This window comes from Moschus berezovskii, chromosome 7 (assembly GCF_049115385.1).
Source record: "Moschus berezovskii isolate FMDL1 chromosome 7, NW_MosBer_1.0, whole genome shotgun sequence".
Classification (NCBI taxonomy): domain Eukaryota; kingdom Metazoa; phylum Chordata; class Mammalia; order Artiodactyla; family Moschidae; genus Moschus; species Moschus berezovskii.
This window is the reverse complement of record NC_142466.1, coordinates 23,027,297-23,042,201: the sequence shown is the minus strand read 5'-3', so window position 1 is coordinate 23,042,201 and position 14,905 is coordinate 23,027,297. Positions and strand designations below refer to the sequence as shown.

The window sequence follows — 14,905 nt, the reverse complement described above, 5'->3', positions numbered from 1 at the left end:
CCAGGATGGCAAAAGGCCATGAGAGCCGGGGAAGGCAGAATTAGGGTACCTCCGCTTACTATATGCCAGTCCCTGTACATTCATTATCTCATTCAACAGCCAATATTTCTTAAGCACCTATCAAGTTTCTTAAGCACCTAACCTGTTTAAATTTTGAAAATGAAAGTGTAGTCGCTCAGTCATGTCCAACTCTTTTTGACTACACAGACTACAGCCCACCAGGCTTCCCCGTCCGTGGAATTTTCCAGGCAAGAATACTGGAATGGGTTGCCATTTCCTCCTCCAGGGCATCTTCTCAACCCAGGGATCGAACTGGGGTCTCCCACATTGCAAGCAGATTCTTTACCATCTGAATCAGCAATTCTATTAATATTATACCTATTTTTCAAATGAGTAAAATGAGGCTTTGAAAAGGCTTGCTCAAGATTACAAGTTGGCGAATGAATGATTCAGGGCTTGAACCCAGAGTCTGAACCTGGTCTTTAAGCAGTCTGAGACTGAACCTCCTACCACTGTGGGATGCGGGGCCCTCAACATAACCCGTGCGGGGTAGTTGGCCCACAGCAGACAAAAGCAACGCAGTGGGCTCTGGGTGCAGAAGAGTGTGGCTGTGTGTGCTGGAAATGTGGCAGAAAGAAACACAAGGTAGGGTTTCTGTGCTCTACATTGTGGAATCCCAAGGCACGACATTAGAAATGTCCCACTGGAGGTGTGGGAACTCTGGGACTGCTGATATTCAAAAGGAAACTGGCTGGACAAGTGCTGCCCTTCTGGCCTCTAGCTGCATTCGAGTCTAAAGAATGTACTAGAACCGGAAGCCAAATGCCTGACTCCTTCATAATCCTTCAAGGGCCAGAAAATGAGTGAGATTCATTATATTTTTCAGACTCCATTTGTCAATTCTCAAAAACTTATCTTTTTTATACAATGAGAATATCTGGGTAACTTGCTTTGCATATCTAGGGTAATATATGCAAATCAAATTAAAAGTGTTAACTTGATATAATATGACTGATTTTAATATGTCAACATATTACATAAGAAAATTATTAAATATTAAATTAATAATATTAAATTAATAACTGGCAACAGTAGAATTGGAAGTTCATTGTTCAAGCACTGTCAATTATTGAAAGTGCTCATTTTAGTAATAACAATCTACAAGTGCAGTATTCTTAATGGATACTGAACTGTGCTAAGTATCCAGACTGAAAATATATAATGACTGTCTTTAGAAACACCCTCAGTATCATTTTCTGTTACTTTATAGGTTTTGGTTTGTGGGAAATGAATACCTAATTTCAGACAGTTAAGCATAAAAAGCACTTGTAATCAATATGTACAAGCATTGCAATTAAGCTCTCTGTAATTAAAATTAACAAAACAGGTAAGAAGGCTACTGTTTCAAGCAGAATTTAAAGAACTATAAGCTTCTGGGAAGAAAACTGATGTTCCTTTTTGCTCACAACCACTGTTAATAATTCCTGGTCAATCCAGTCACTCTTTGCTCCCCATGCCCCCAAAGAGGCTCTTCTCTAGAACACTGGGTTGTCCCAGGCTTTTCTGTAACTCAGATTTCAAGTCAGCACCTGGCACTGCTAGGTGTTCGAATCCCTGGGGCCCTTCTTCAGTTGTAGAAAATACAGCTGACCCTTGAACAATGTGAGGGTAAGGGGACCCGACCCTTTGTGCTGTTGAAAATCTGAGTCTCCTGTGTAGTTAGGCCCTCCATGACCAAGTCTCCTCTGTATCTACGGGTCTGCATCCACAGATTCAACCAACCTTGGATGGTGCAGTAATACAATATATCAGGTATAGTTAGTGTTAGTTTCTCAGCCGTGTCCAACTCTTTGCCACCCCATGGACTGTAGTCCACCAGGCTCCCCTGTCCATGGAATTCTCCAGGCAAGAATACTGGAGTGGGTTGCCATTCCCTTCTCCAGGGGATTTTCCCAACCCAGGGATCGAACCCAGGTCTCCCACACTGCAAGCAGATTCTTTAACATTTGAGCCACCAGGAAAGCCTGCATATAAGTGCACTTTATATGCGGTTCGAACTCGTGTTGTTCGAGGGTCTGCTGTAACTGAGAGTGTTCTGATGCAAAGGAAAGCTTTCCCTACTTGGTTGTTTTGTTTTTTTTTTTTTTGGTTTGTTTTATTTCTGGGGAGCAAAGTTCTTGACTTATATTTTTACTTATGACCTCATTCATCTGCTAACTTGTTTTTTATATGGCCTGCTTTACAAAATTGTTGTTTCCTGCATTACCATATGTGTAGCTGAACCTCTGATATAATGATGATATATAGTTCTATAAGAGATCAATGATTGTACTAGTGTAACTCTAGATATGGGAAGACGCAATATGAGGGACTATTTTCCTGCACCATAAGAGACTAGTAAGACAGGAATTTCAGAGACTTTAGGCACTGCCTGGAGAATCCCATGGACAGAGGAGCCTAGAAGGCTGCAGTCCATGGGGTCGCTAAGGGTCGGACACGACTGAGCGACTTCACTTTCACTTTTCACTTTCATGTACTGGAGAAGGAAATGGCAACCCACTCCAGTGTTCTTGCCTGGAGAATCCCAGGGACGGGGGAGCCTGGTGGGCTGCCGTCTATGGGGTCGCACAGAGTCAGACATGACTGAAGTGACTTAGCAGCAGCAGCAGCAGCAGCAATGAAACAACAGAATGGGAAAGACTAGAGACCTCTTCAAGAAATTTAGAGATACCAAGGGAACATTGCATGCAAAGATGGGAACAATAAAGAACAGAAATGGTATGAACCTAACAGAAGCAGAAGATACTAAAAAGAGGTGTCAAGAATACACAGAGGAACTATAAAAAAAGATCTTCATGACCCAGATAACCATGATGGTGTGATCACTCACCTAGAGCCAGACATCCTAGAATGCGAAGTTAAGTGGGCTTTAGGAAGCATCACTACGAACAAAGCTAGTGGAGATGATGGAATTCCAGTTGAGCTAGTTCAAATCCTGAAAGATGATGCTGTGAAAGTGCCGCACTTAATGTGCCAGCAAATTTGGAAAACTCAGCAGTGGCCACAGGACTGGAAAAGGTCAGTCTTCATTACAATCCCAAAGAAAGGCAATGCCAAAGAATGCTCAAACTACCACACAATTGCACTTATCTCACACACCAGCAAAGTAATGCTCAAAATTCTCCAAGCCAGGCTTCAACCGTATGTGAACCGAGAACTACCAGACGTTCAGCCTGGATTTAGAAAAGGCAGAGGAACCAGAGATCAAATATCCCAGAAAAAAATCTGCTTTTGCTTTATTGACTATGCCAAAGTCTTTAACTGTGTGGATCACAACAAACTGTGGAAAATTCTTAAAGAGATGGGAATATCAGACCACCTGACCTGCCTCCTGAGAAATCTGTATGCAAGTCAAGAAGTCACAGTTAGAACTGAACATGGAACAACAGACTGTTTCCAAATTGGGAAAGGAGTACGTCAAGGATATATATTGTCACCCTGCTTATTTAGCTTATATGCAGAGTACATCATGCAAAATGCCAGGCTGGATGAAGCACAAGCTGGAGTCAAGATTTCGGGGAGAAATATCAATAACTTCAGATATGCAGATGACACCACCCTTATGGCAGAAAGTGAAGAGGAACTAAAGAGCCTCTTGATGAAACTGAAAGAGGAAGTGAAAAAGCTGGCTTAAAACTCAACATTAAAAAATTAAGAGCATGGCATTTGGTCCCATCACTTGATGGCAAATAGATGGGGAAACAATGGAAACAGTGTCAGACTTTATTATCTTGGGCTCCAAAATCACTGTGGATGGTGACTGCAGCCATGAAATTAAAAGACACTTGCTCCTTGGAAGAAAAGCTATGACCAACCTAGACAGCATATTAAAAAGCAGAGACATTACTTTGCCAACAAAGGTACGTCTAGTCAAAGCTATGGTTTTTCTAGTAGTCATGTATGGATGTGAGAGTTGGACTATAAAGAAAACTGAGCATTCAAGAACTGATGCTTTTGAACTGTGGTGTTGGAGAGGACTCTTGAGAGTCCCTTGAACTGCAAGGAGATCCAACCAGTCCATCCTAAAGGAAATCAGTCTTGAATATTCATTGGAAGGACTGATGCTGAAGGTAAAACTCCCATACTTTGGCCACCTGATGTGAAGAACTGACTCACTGGAAAAGACCCTGATGCTGGGAAAGATTGAAGGCAGGAGGAGAAGGGGACGGCAGAGGATGAGAGGGTTGGGTGGCATCAGTGACTCAATGGACAAGAGTTTGAGCAAGCTCCTGGAGTTGGTGAAGGACAGGGAAGCCAGGCATGCTACAGTCCATGGGGTCGCAAAGAGACACAACTGAGTGACTGAACTGAACTGGATGAGGATGAGTTCAATAACAGCACGCTGGGTGGCCTATTGTTGAAATCTTTACCAGACCTGGCAGTGAGGGTTCCTAGTACCTGAGCAGGAAGTGAACCTGGGCCCTGGCAGTGAAATCGCTGAGTCCTAACCGCTGAACTGTCAGGCGTAATTCCCTCTACTTACTAGCTTACACTCAACTCTGTCCTATAGTGACCTTCATATTTCCATACGTAAAGAAGAAATTAACATTCTCCTCTCTCCAAATGGTGTTTCTGCTCCTTTAGCTCAGAGAAACCCAAACCTGGGTGTTGGGAAGAATCTCTTCCTCTAAGAGGACCTTTAGGGAAGGTGTTCCCCTTCACCTGAACATATCAACTGAACAGAAGTGAACCAAACTGCCTGGAAGCAGACCTGTGTTCTGGAGATGAGCGTGCTTGCCCTAGTCTCTGCAGTCACACACCCCTGTCCGTTCTGTCCTAGACATTTCCTGAAACTAGCTTTATCAGTTCCTTCCAGGCTTTTAACTCTCTTTGCTATTTGTACAACCTTTTCTGTTTACTCAAAATAGCCTTTCTACAAATGAGCAAAACTCCATCATGATATGTTTTAGCTTCTTTCCACACCACATGTCCAACTGAATTCAGAGACAATTTAGTTCCTGCCAAGAGCTTTCTAGAAAGTGGCTGTGAAAGAAAATGAAGAAAGTAAATGCTTTAGCCAGTGATATAACACAAGACCCAGCAAGTCTTGCTTTGTTCCAGAACTCAAGTGATGCACAGAAAACACGCTTTCTGCCATGTATTCCAAAGCACAATATTAATAATAGATTTCAAGTCGAGAAACTCTAAAAGTGATGTATAAAACATCTGTTCATTCCCCAGTGTCTTCTTTGCCAGATACAGGAACTCTAAACATGCATTAAACATGTCTTCTGGTTTTTGTATTTTGATTCTTTAATATCCAGGGCCTTGCTAAAAATGGAGGAATGGCCCTGATCAGGACTGACCAATTTCTAGAGATAGTAACCAACTCATCCTTGAGCTTTTTATTCACCAGTCAATACAAACCAGCCAATCCAGGGCCCACTCCCCCAGCCACCTCCTCTAAGGCTGCTCACACTTAGGGCTAAAATTCCTTTCTCTCATCACCCGAGGGCCAGGTGAACAGCTTGGGGCTGCCCCTTTGCCCAAGAACCTTCTGAAATGATTCAAATTAGTCCATGTTTGGTCCTGTTCCCCTGCCTCACCCATTCCTTCCCAGGGAAACCACAACAAAGGTGCTATGTTTTCCCTGTCCAATCTGTGTCCTTCCTGTATGACTCTCATGCCATGGTGTGCCCCTTCTTTGGGGATCTGTGAGTAAAACAAAATATTTTTTTAATGGCATCATCTCTTGATCTGTTGGCCTCACCAGACATAAATTATAACCTAGATTTTAAGAACATGTGAGACTTCCCTGGTGGTCCAGTGGTTAAGAATCTACCTGCTAAAGCAGGGGACATGGGTTCAATCTCTGCTCCAGGAAGATCCCACGTGCTAGGGAGCAATTGAGTCCATGCTCTAGAGTCCGGGAGCCACAACTAATGAGCCCATGTGCCACAACTACTGAAACTCGTGTGCTTAGAGCCTGTAGTCTGCAACATAAAAAGCCCATGCACCACAACTAGACAGTAGCACCCACTTGTCATAGCTAGAGAAAACCCAAGTGCAGCAATGAAGATCCAGCACCGTCAAAAAATTAGATCAATCAATCAATCAATCCTTTGAGAAGACAAACAAAACAAATGTACATAAAGAAAAAGGAAGACAGGCTGGCAAAAGACTGGTGTGGCCCCTGCACTCTTGCCATTGTTCAAGTGGACTTGAATCAAAGTTAGTTACTCTGTCACTTATGTTTACCAGAACTGCCACTTTAAACTGTTGTAGAGAAAAAGCATGATTTTTCCATAAAGCACTGTATTATACTGGCTAAGACAGCACTCAGTAGAGCTGTTAAAGATAGCTGTGATGAGGGTATCCATAGTATGATACATGTTACAAAAGATGCAGGGTATTTTAGGGGCCCTTGACTTCTAAAGCACAGTTTGAGTCCAGCTGTAAAGATAGCTTATAAAGAAAATAAAAGAACTCCTCATTCACCTAAACAATAAGAGTAAAGTGTTTTTAACCAAGTGTTCTGAATTCTCACATATTCCATTAAAGCTGCATTGCAAGAGATTCAGTATGAAAAGCCAAGTCCCCATGATACTGTATTCTCATCTTGGGCTCACCTCTCTTTCTCCTGCAAGAAAAGCTACTCAAAGACAGCTTAACTTAACTTTGTGTGTCTCGCAGCTGCCACCCAGTAGGTGCGAAATATTTATCCACTGACTGAAGAAATGTTTATTACTTTCTTTGGAAACCACCACAGCAGATGACACAGAACTTAAAGATGCCCATTTATGGGGTTAAGTAAATAGGTGAGAACTAAAGCTACTCCTGGGACTTCCCTGGTGGTCCAGTGGTTAAGAATCCATTCTAAGGCATGGGACGAGGGTTCGATCCCTGGTCAGGGAACTAAGATTCCACATCCATGGGCAACCAGACGTAGCCAAATAAATATTTAAAAGGAAAAAGTTGTTTGTTTTTTTTTTTTTTAAAGCTACTCCCTCTGGCCCAAACCATGACAATCTCAGCTCCTGAATGCTGTGCACATCTTGGCATATCCTGACCTTTATCTGGCCCCTAAATCCTGCCCAATTCAGCAGTCTTCCAGTTAGCAGCCGGCCATCAGTGCAGGGGCATGGCAGTGTTCTGTGACAAATGGTCAACCTCCTGGGGTGACCTGGGTGTGGCCACTACACGGTGACACTTACCAAGGGCTCCAGCTCCTTGCGGTCTATGAGGTTCATCTCCGTGACGAAGTAATAGAAGTGTTTGTAGCAGGTGTTGACGTGGGCCTCGGCACCCATCACAATGACCCGGTCGAAGTGGTGTATATAGACGTGGACGAAGACCCGGAAAAGGCGGCACAGGATCTTCTTGCAGATCTGCAGGAAGTTCTTTGGGAAGGGAACGCCTAGAGAAGGGAAAAGGGAACAAAAGCATGATACGGATGCTCTGGCGGGCCCCGAGCACATGCTTCAGGCAGGAGAACAGCCCAGGACTAGTCTCCCAGGCCAGCCTGCAGATGCCTGGCTCTGTGTGGGCAACTGCACTGGACACAGCCTGGAAAGGTGGCCAAAATGGTGTTAAATTCAAACTCCAACAACCAGGAAAAAGACTGAAAAAATGAAGGAAGAGGGTCAGGTTTCTTTCTTTGGTGGTATCTTTTTTGGTACACACAGACATGCAGAATTAGTGATTTTTAGTTTAAAACAAGCATTCTTTTTTACTTTTCCCACTTCATAGAGCCCAAGAAAGTTCTTTTTCCTCTTATCTTTAATATAGGAAAACTGGTAGGAGGAGGGTGATGTTCCAGGGAGACTGGCACTCCTGACACAGAGTATCAGGAAGGGGTGGGGGCTGCAGAAATCAGAAAGCCCCTGCTCATCAAAGGAAGCAGTCAACGCACAACTCAGCTGGTGGTGGCCATGTGGGGACAGAGGCCCGGGGCTGCTAGATCTTCTGGTTCTTCAAGATGATTCAGAAATCTGGGGTTCTATGTGAATTATCTGGAGTTATGTTTTTAAAATGATATCGAGACTTTCCTGGCAATCCAGGGGTTGAGATCCTGAGCTTCCACTGCAGGGGTTGCAGATTCATTCCTTGATCATCCCACATGCCTTGCAGCCAAAGGGGACAATAATAATAATCATCGTGGTAAAATGATAGCAATTAACCTGAAGTTAAAAAAATATACCACAAGTCAAGACAAAACATCTTTCCAGGGATAACTTGTCCCGAAAACTACCAGTTTGCAAATTCTGATCTAAACTTTTCCTGAGAGCCACTGTTTCTGGGGTGTGAAAATGCAACAAAACTTCACGGAAACTTTGCCTGACAGGTACTGTCACCTCCTCTCCTCGAGGAAGGTGAGAGTTGGGGGTTGTTGTTCATAACACAGACTGGGTGGGTGGTCAGAGGAATCATGCAGGTTTCCTGTCTGATGACCACCACTCCCAGCTTGGTCAGAGCAACAGATAGCAGCGTCCCAAGCCCACTTTCTTTCTTCATCTCAAACACTGCTGAAGCTCTCGTTATTTACACTGTTCTTAGGTAGTGACATCATAGATTCCGAAGTCAGATAGCCTTTAAATTCCTATACTGCTCCTTTTCCAGCTGTACGACTACAGGCAAGTTATTTAACCTCTCTGAGCTTCAATTTTTCCATAGGTAGGGTGAAAATACTAACTGTTGTAAGGATTAGAAGTGATACCCAGAAAATAGACCCTTTCTTAAACAGCCAGGAGAGTGTCAACATGTCTAAAATCTTCCTACAGTGCCTAGCACACGGTAAGAGCTTTCTAAATGGGAATGACAACCACCCCCCTGCCCCGAATCTCTCTGCTTTGTAAAATCTGGACCGTCTAGCTGTTGTTATAAGGGAGGCCTTATCAGGAAAAGGTAGACATAACCACCTGCCTTTCAGCAGAATTGCAGAGCAGTGCTCAGGGCAAGTCCCTGGTCCCCAGGAAGCCTGGAGTTTTGCTGTCTCTGCCTCTGCTGGGTCCTAATCGCAGCTGTCTGGTGACAGACATCAGTAACGGGATCGCCTGGGACCCCTGGGCCGGGATGAGAGATGAAACATAGCTGGCAGTTGGCAGAGGTAGGGTTTGCCTCCCTATTACCCGGCACTCATACTGGCTTTTTTTTCTATAACAAAATGGCAACATATCAAATGAACCAGAGGGAGAGACTGGGGCACAGCTTGGCAGCTGACTGTCTGGGCAACAGATGCTGGGGTTTAGGAGTGGGGTGAGGCAAAGCTGGGACAAGGTGGAGGGCACCCCCTCCCAGAGCTGATGGATGGTTTCCTCTGATGAAAAGGGGCTGGTGAAGACCGCTGCAGCCAGGCTTGGGCCAGAGACCTAGAGATGATGGAATCTCCCTTCATCCACATTCAAGAATATTCCCATCGGAAGGGGAGTCCTTTAACAACACTGAGACAATATCAGGGGTTGACACGGGTTACCTTGGCAACCTGTCTGTGACGTAGGGTTTACTGGCTCTGCATCACTGGTGAATAACACCAGACACGGATGAACTTGCTCCAGGCCACTTAGGTAAACAGTGGTAGGGCTGGGATTCGGACCAATTCAGTCTGATTCTAAAATATAACCGATCTAGGACTTGCCGAGTGGTCCAGTGGTTAAGAATCCACCTTAACAAGTCCAGGTACTGCATTGTTACCATCTCACAAATGAGGGCACTGACTTGGAAAGTTAAGTGGCTGCCCCAGGTCACAGAGCCGGCAAAGAACGGAGGGCTCTGGACCCAGCAGCCTGAAATCTGGCGTTGTTGCTCTGGGGTTCTGCACTCACCGCCAGCTCCCACGCCCTTCCTTCCTGAGCAGCCTGAATCTTCTCAGGTGCTCTTATCTTTCCTGTCACCAGCTGCTAGGGGACATGGCAGGGGGCAGGAGCTTTCAGCTGTGCCACTTCGTCTTTTTGTCGTTTAGCTGCTAAGTCGTGTCTGACTCTTTTGTGACCCCATGGACTGCAGCCCACCAGGTTCCTCTGTCCATGGGATTTCCCAGGCAAAAATACTAGAGTGGGTTGCCATTTCCTTCGCCAGGGGATCTTCCCAACCCAGGGATGGAACCCACATCTCCCGCATTGCAGGCGGACTCTTTACCGCTGAGCCACCAGGAAACCCCAATTCCCATGAAACAGCCACAGAAAACTGAACTCTTGAGAGAGTCTTGATATGTGTATGTGTGTTGTGATGTATTCCCAGTGAAACCCTGGGCAGTGATATTTCGGTGTTTTGTTTGTTTGTTTAATGTAACTGTGGCTTAGCTCAGTTAGTGTTTGCCTGGCCCAGGAGGTAGAGGAGTGGTTTGGCTCTGAACGAGACTCAGGTTCTTTCTTTGGCATCCGGCTGCTACAGCGCCATGGCACAGGCAGCCTCACTGTTGAGATGATCATTTTTTGACCTCCACTTAGCTCAGTACCTGGGTTGTAGAAGGAGCTCAAAAAATGTTTGCTTGTTTTAAATGAATGCAAGCTGGCAGTAGGAAGAATGAAAGGCTAATGAACCATCTCAAATGGACACTGGGCTTGTTACCACGGCAGCCAGAAGCTGAGGAGGCCGTGCAAGGCTCTGGGCAGAGGGCAGCCTGTGTGTTCCATGGGGCACCACTGACTCACTCAGCACTGTACAACTGCCTCCTTTTGTTCCTTCAGCTTCTCTTAGTACATAAGACACTGGGGACCCTCCACTTTCATATTTCCCAAGGTCTGTCTTAAAAAAGACTAATTCTGGGAGATCCTTGGTTAAAAGCTATACTTGACCTTATATTTATTAAAAATGCTTTTTATAAAACTTTGCAATATACCTAACCACAGTAAAGGATCTGAGAAGGCCTGTGGTCAAAAGTCCTATTTAACTCGGAATTTCCTTTTACCTATAATAGCAACTGGTTTAGAAGTCCGTAATCAGACTTCCTAGGTTTCATTTCCGGCTCTATTATCCAGTAACAAGATAGCGACATCCAAACAACTTAGTATGTCTAACCCACAGTTTCCCCATCGTGAAAGAAACAGGGATGTGAATATTATCTGCAGCTCAGGTGGTTGTTGTGCGGATTAAATCCACACACGTAAAAGGCTTTGCTAATACTCTGCAGACAGGAAGCACTCTCGTGAACTAAGTTTTAGTATTGCACGGACCAAAGAGTCTTTGTAACATACTTTTGGATTAAATTCTTCCTGCACATGTATTTTCAGGAGGGCAGTCTTGGTATTAATGCATCATTTTGCAAAGAACTAGAGTAGCAGTCACTTGATTAAGCCCTGGATTATATTCAGCCTTGTATTATTTTCTACATATTTCTCATATTTATGTCTTGTATTACTGTAAGTTCCCTGAACAAAGGGGCTATCTTATACTTTGAGTCTATGCTTTAAAGCACCTGGCACAGGGCTAGATAGGGAATACTCATCAATCAAAACTGAGCCATAAGACAGCAGTGGTCTTATTTAGTCACGATGTGAATCCATCATCTCCTATTCAGGGGAGGAAAAAAGCCTACAGCAGAAATGATAGCTTTCTCCCAGAGACCTGATCGGGTCCTGGCATGGAAGGCTGCACGGTGATCTTCTAGGGAGGAGGGCTCTGAGATGAAGAACATTTTGATCTAGCCTAGAGGGTGGGAAGAAAAACTCCGAAACCCCCCTTTTTATCACGAAAACCTCCCTTCTTTACCTTTCCATATAGTTGTTTCAGGGGAGGGGGGTGAGAGTTAAATTTCAGTCACTGTATTCAATTAGAAAGTTAATACCAGACAATATTAACCAGCAGTCTCAACCGGAATAGACTACATAGATTTGGAGTTAAAGTTTGACTAGTCTTATAATAACCCAGACAAACCTTCCAACAATAATCTTGGACAGGTACAACCTTTGACCCAAAGGTCTCTAAATGATTCGTAAGCATGGACTAATCTCGGCGCCTCCCCTGAGTCTCAGATTCAAGCTGGGAAATGTCAGATTCCTAGAAGCTGGCTAGAAACGAGATGCGTTCAAGTGAGTTCTGCAAAAAGGTGATAGACATCTAGCTGTCTAGGGAAGGACAGGATGGCCTCGGGCAAGTGGTGTGGCTTGGCCTCTGCAAACAGAATTAGTGAGCCTAACACAGAACCTGGAGAAGGCAATGGCACCCATTCTAGTACTCTTGCCTGGAAAATCCCACAGACAGAGGAGCCTGGTGGGCTGCCGTCTGTGGGGTCGCACAGAGTCAGACATGACTGAAGTGACTTAGCAGCAGCAACAGCAGCAGGAACACAGAACCAGGCTAAGCTTGGATTCCAGAGAGCCCAGGCAGGAGGCCTGGGCGGAAATCAGAATCCCAAACCCATCACTCACATGTGGTTCCAGCAGGAATTTGCTCGACAACTAGACTCAAAGCAAGACAAGAGTTTGCTGAGTGGTTAGGCCAAGGAAGAGGCCAGCCAGAGAGTTGGCAAGAACGCAGACGGTGCGGTGAGCCCGTGGGGCTGGGAACTTCTCCTGAAGGTCTGACTAGGCAGCCTCACATTCTGCTTCTGATGCTGGTGGGGACCTGGTACTCGGCCGGGATCCAGCATCTGACGGAGCCCTACTGAGTTTATGAATGTGTCTAACCACAGACCTTCTGATCTCCAAGCCACATTGAGCTCGAGAGCTAAATCGAGCATGGAATACAATAATTTCTCTGGGGCTCTACTCGGATTTGCCTTTCATCTCTGACTCAGTAAATCTCCTTTCTCCCAAACAAAATTGAATAAAAATTCCAGTAATTTCTGAGCTTTAATCCATTTTCTTCCTTCCTCATCCCCTCCTCTCCCCTCCCTTTTGCTAAGCCACCAAATGACCCATTCAATCTATTCTCTTCAGGCACCACCTCTGGGGGAAAAAAAAGCAAGTTGTTTAAATGACTTGTGTCTTTTTTGTTTTATCTTGTTATGGAAACTGCAAAAGGAGAGAGTCCCTCAGGGAATGCAGAGATGCTATGACAGGGCCACAGAGGGGAGACTGCGGTCCCAGAGTCAGACAAGACCCAGGCAGCAATTTCTGAGCTAGATGCTACCCATTCTAGCTTTCATGGTTTTTCTGCTCTTTCCTTCTGGAGAGAAAGCCAGATGCTTGGGGCTGAGACCCCTGGTCTGTGACAGCGCTTGGTTGAACCGGGGCAGTGGAGGGCTGGAGAGTCAGGGTTCAAAGGGACACGAGAGAATGTCCCCACACATCCCAGGTTCCACAAGCAGCTGGCAGATATCCCAGCCTGTTGTAACGCCGCTCCCTTCTTTAGAGTTCAGCTCAAAGCCTTCTCTCATCCCCAGACTCAGGTTCCCTGGCATCTGCCATCTGCTCCTAATACACTCCTGAGCACTGACATTGTTGTTCAGTCGCTCAGTCGTGTCTGACTCTTTGTGACCCCATGGACTGCAGCACACCAGGCTTCCCTGTCCATCACCATCCCCCAGAGCTTGCTCAAACTCATGTCCATTGAGTCAGCGATGCCGTCCAACCATCTGAGCACAGTTCCCAGATGCTAATTCCACTCTGAGGTGCGTGCATCCTGACTCGTGTCTGCGACCCCCTCCAGACTGTAGGCTCCTGGAGGAGCTTGTCACAGACGGATCCCCTGTGCCCAGTGTGGAGCCCGGAGTGGGTGGGTGTGTGATATATCCTTGCCGGCTGCTGGCTTGAGGGTTGAGCCCTTATGCCATCTGCTTACACCAGAATCAGAGCTCAGAAAGGCACGAGAACTGACTGGCTTGAAGTTGAGAGCTAGTCTGTGATGAAAAGGGGTCTGAATTCAAGTCTGTCTGACTCCAGAGCCTGTTAGGCTCTTTCCACTCTGCCGGGAAAGTGGATGGGATTCTTACAGTTTGTTTCATCTCAGGCCAACCCAACTGGCAGAGTTGAAGAAGGCAGATTTGTTAAAAAATGAAGGTGGAAAAGGGCGTATTGGCTCTTACTTCCCCAGAGGCATGTGTCATTCGTGGTTGACGGTCCTGGTTAAGCGTCTGGCTCTGGCGTCAGTCTCTGGTTTCAGAGTCCAGCTGTGGAACTTCCCTGCCACTTGCCCAAGGGCGAGTTCGCTAACTCCTAACAGGCTCGGTTTCCTTATCTGTAGAATGAGGATAATCACACCTAGTATTTTGTGAGATTGTAAGGATGAAACAGGAAGCGCAGGGCCAGCAGGCTCTCAGAGGCATTCGGCAAAAGGCCACTGATGTTACTACTCCTGTGAGGGTGGCTCTTCCTTGTTAAAGTCCAGGCTGGGGGAGGGCACATGAAGCCGCATGGATAGAGCTCCCTATTCTCCAAAGGACTAGCTCTGCCTGGAAAGCAGATCTGGACCCGAGGTGATCCATGGAAATACCGTGCGAACCATCCGAGGAGCTGCCACATGACCCAGGATGAAGCCTAATGCATTGGCTGATCCTTGGGGGACCCCAGTGGCTTCCTAGGTGGCACTAGTTAGTAAAGAATTTGCCTTTCAATGCAGGAGACTTAAGAGACCCGGCTGGATCCGTGGGTTGGGAAGATTCCCTGGAGATGGAAATGACAACCCACTCCAGTATTCTTGCCTGGAAAATCCTATGGACAGAGGAGCCTGGGGGCTACAGTTCATGGGGTCACAGAGCAGACATGACTGAAATGACTCAGAACAGCACGCACACTGGCATGTCAGCTGTTGTTGTTTAGTTGCTAAGTCCTGTCAGACTCTTTTGCGACCCCATGGACTGTGGCCCGCCAAGCTCCTCTCTCCATGGGATTTCCCAGGCAAGAATACTGGAGTGGGTTGCCATTTCCGTCTCCAGGGGATCTTCCTGACCCATGTCGTGAACTGAACCCATGTCTCCTGCAGGCAGGTTCTTGACCACTGAGCCACCAGGGAAGCCCCGCATGTCAGT

General features: G+C 45.9%; 1 protein-coding gene across 2 annotated transcripts in view; it reads right to left on the bottom strand.

Annotated features, from left to right (window-relative positions):
* Positions 1–14,905, bottom strand: part of MOB3B (MOB kinase activator 3B) — a 239,754-nt gene that overhangs the window by 49,320 nt on the left and 175,529 nt on the right. For both annotated transcript variants that reach the window (XM_055428122.2, XM_055428123.2), the window contains exon 3: positions 7,215–7,417. In XM_055428122.2, the coding sequence (XP_055284097.1) occupies positions 7,215–7,417 (203 nt within the window). The remainder of the gene's footprint in view (positions 1–7,214; positions 7,418–14,905) is intronic.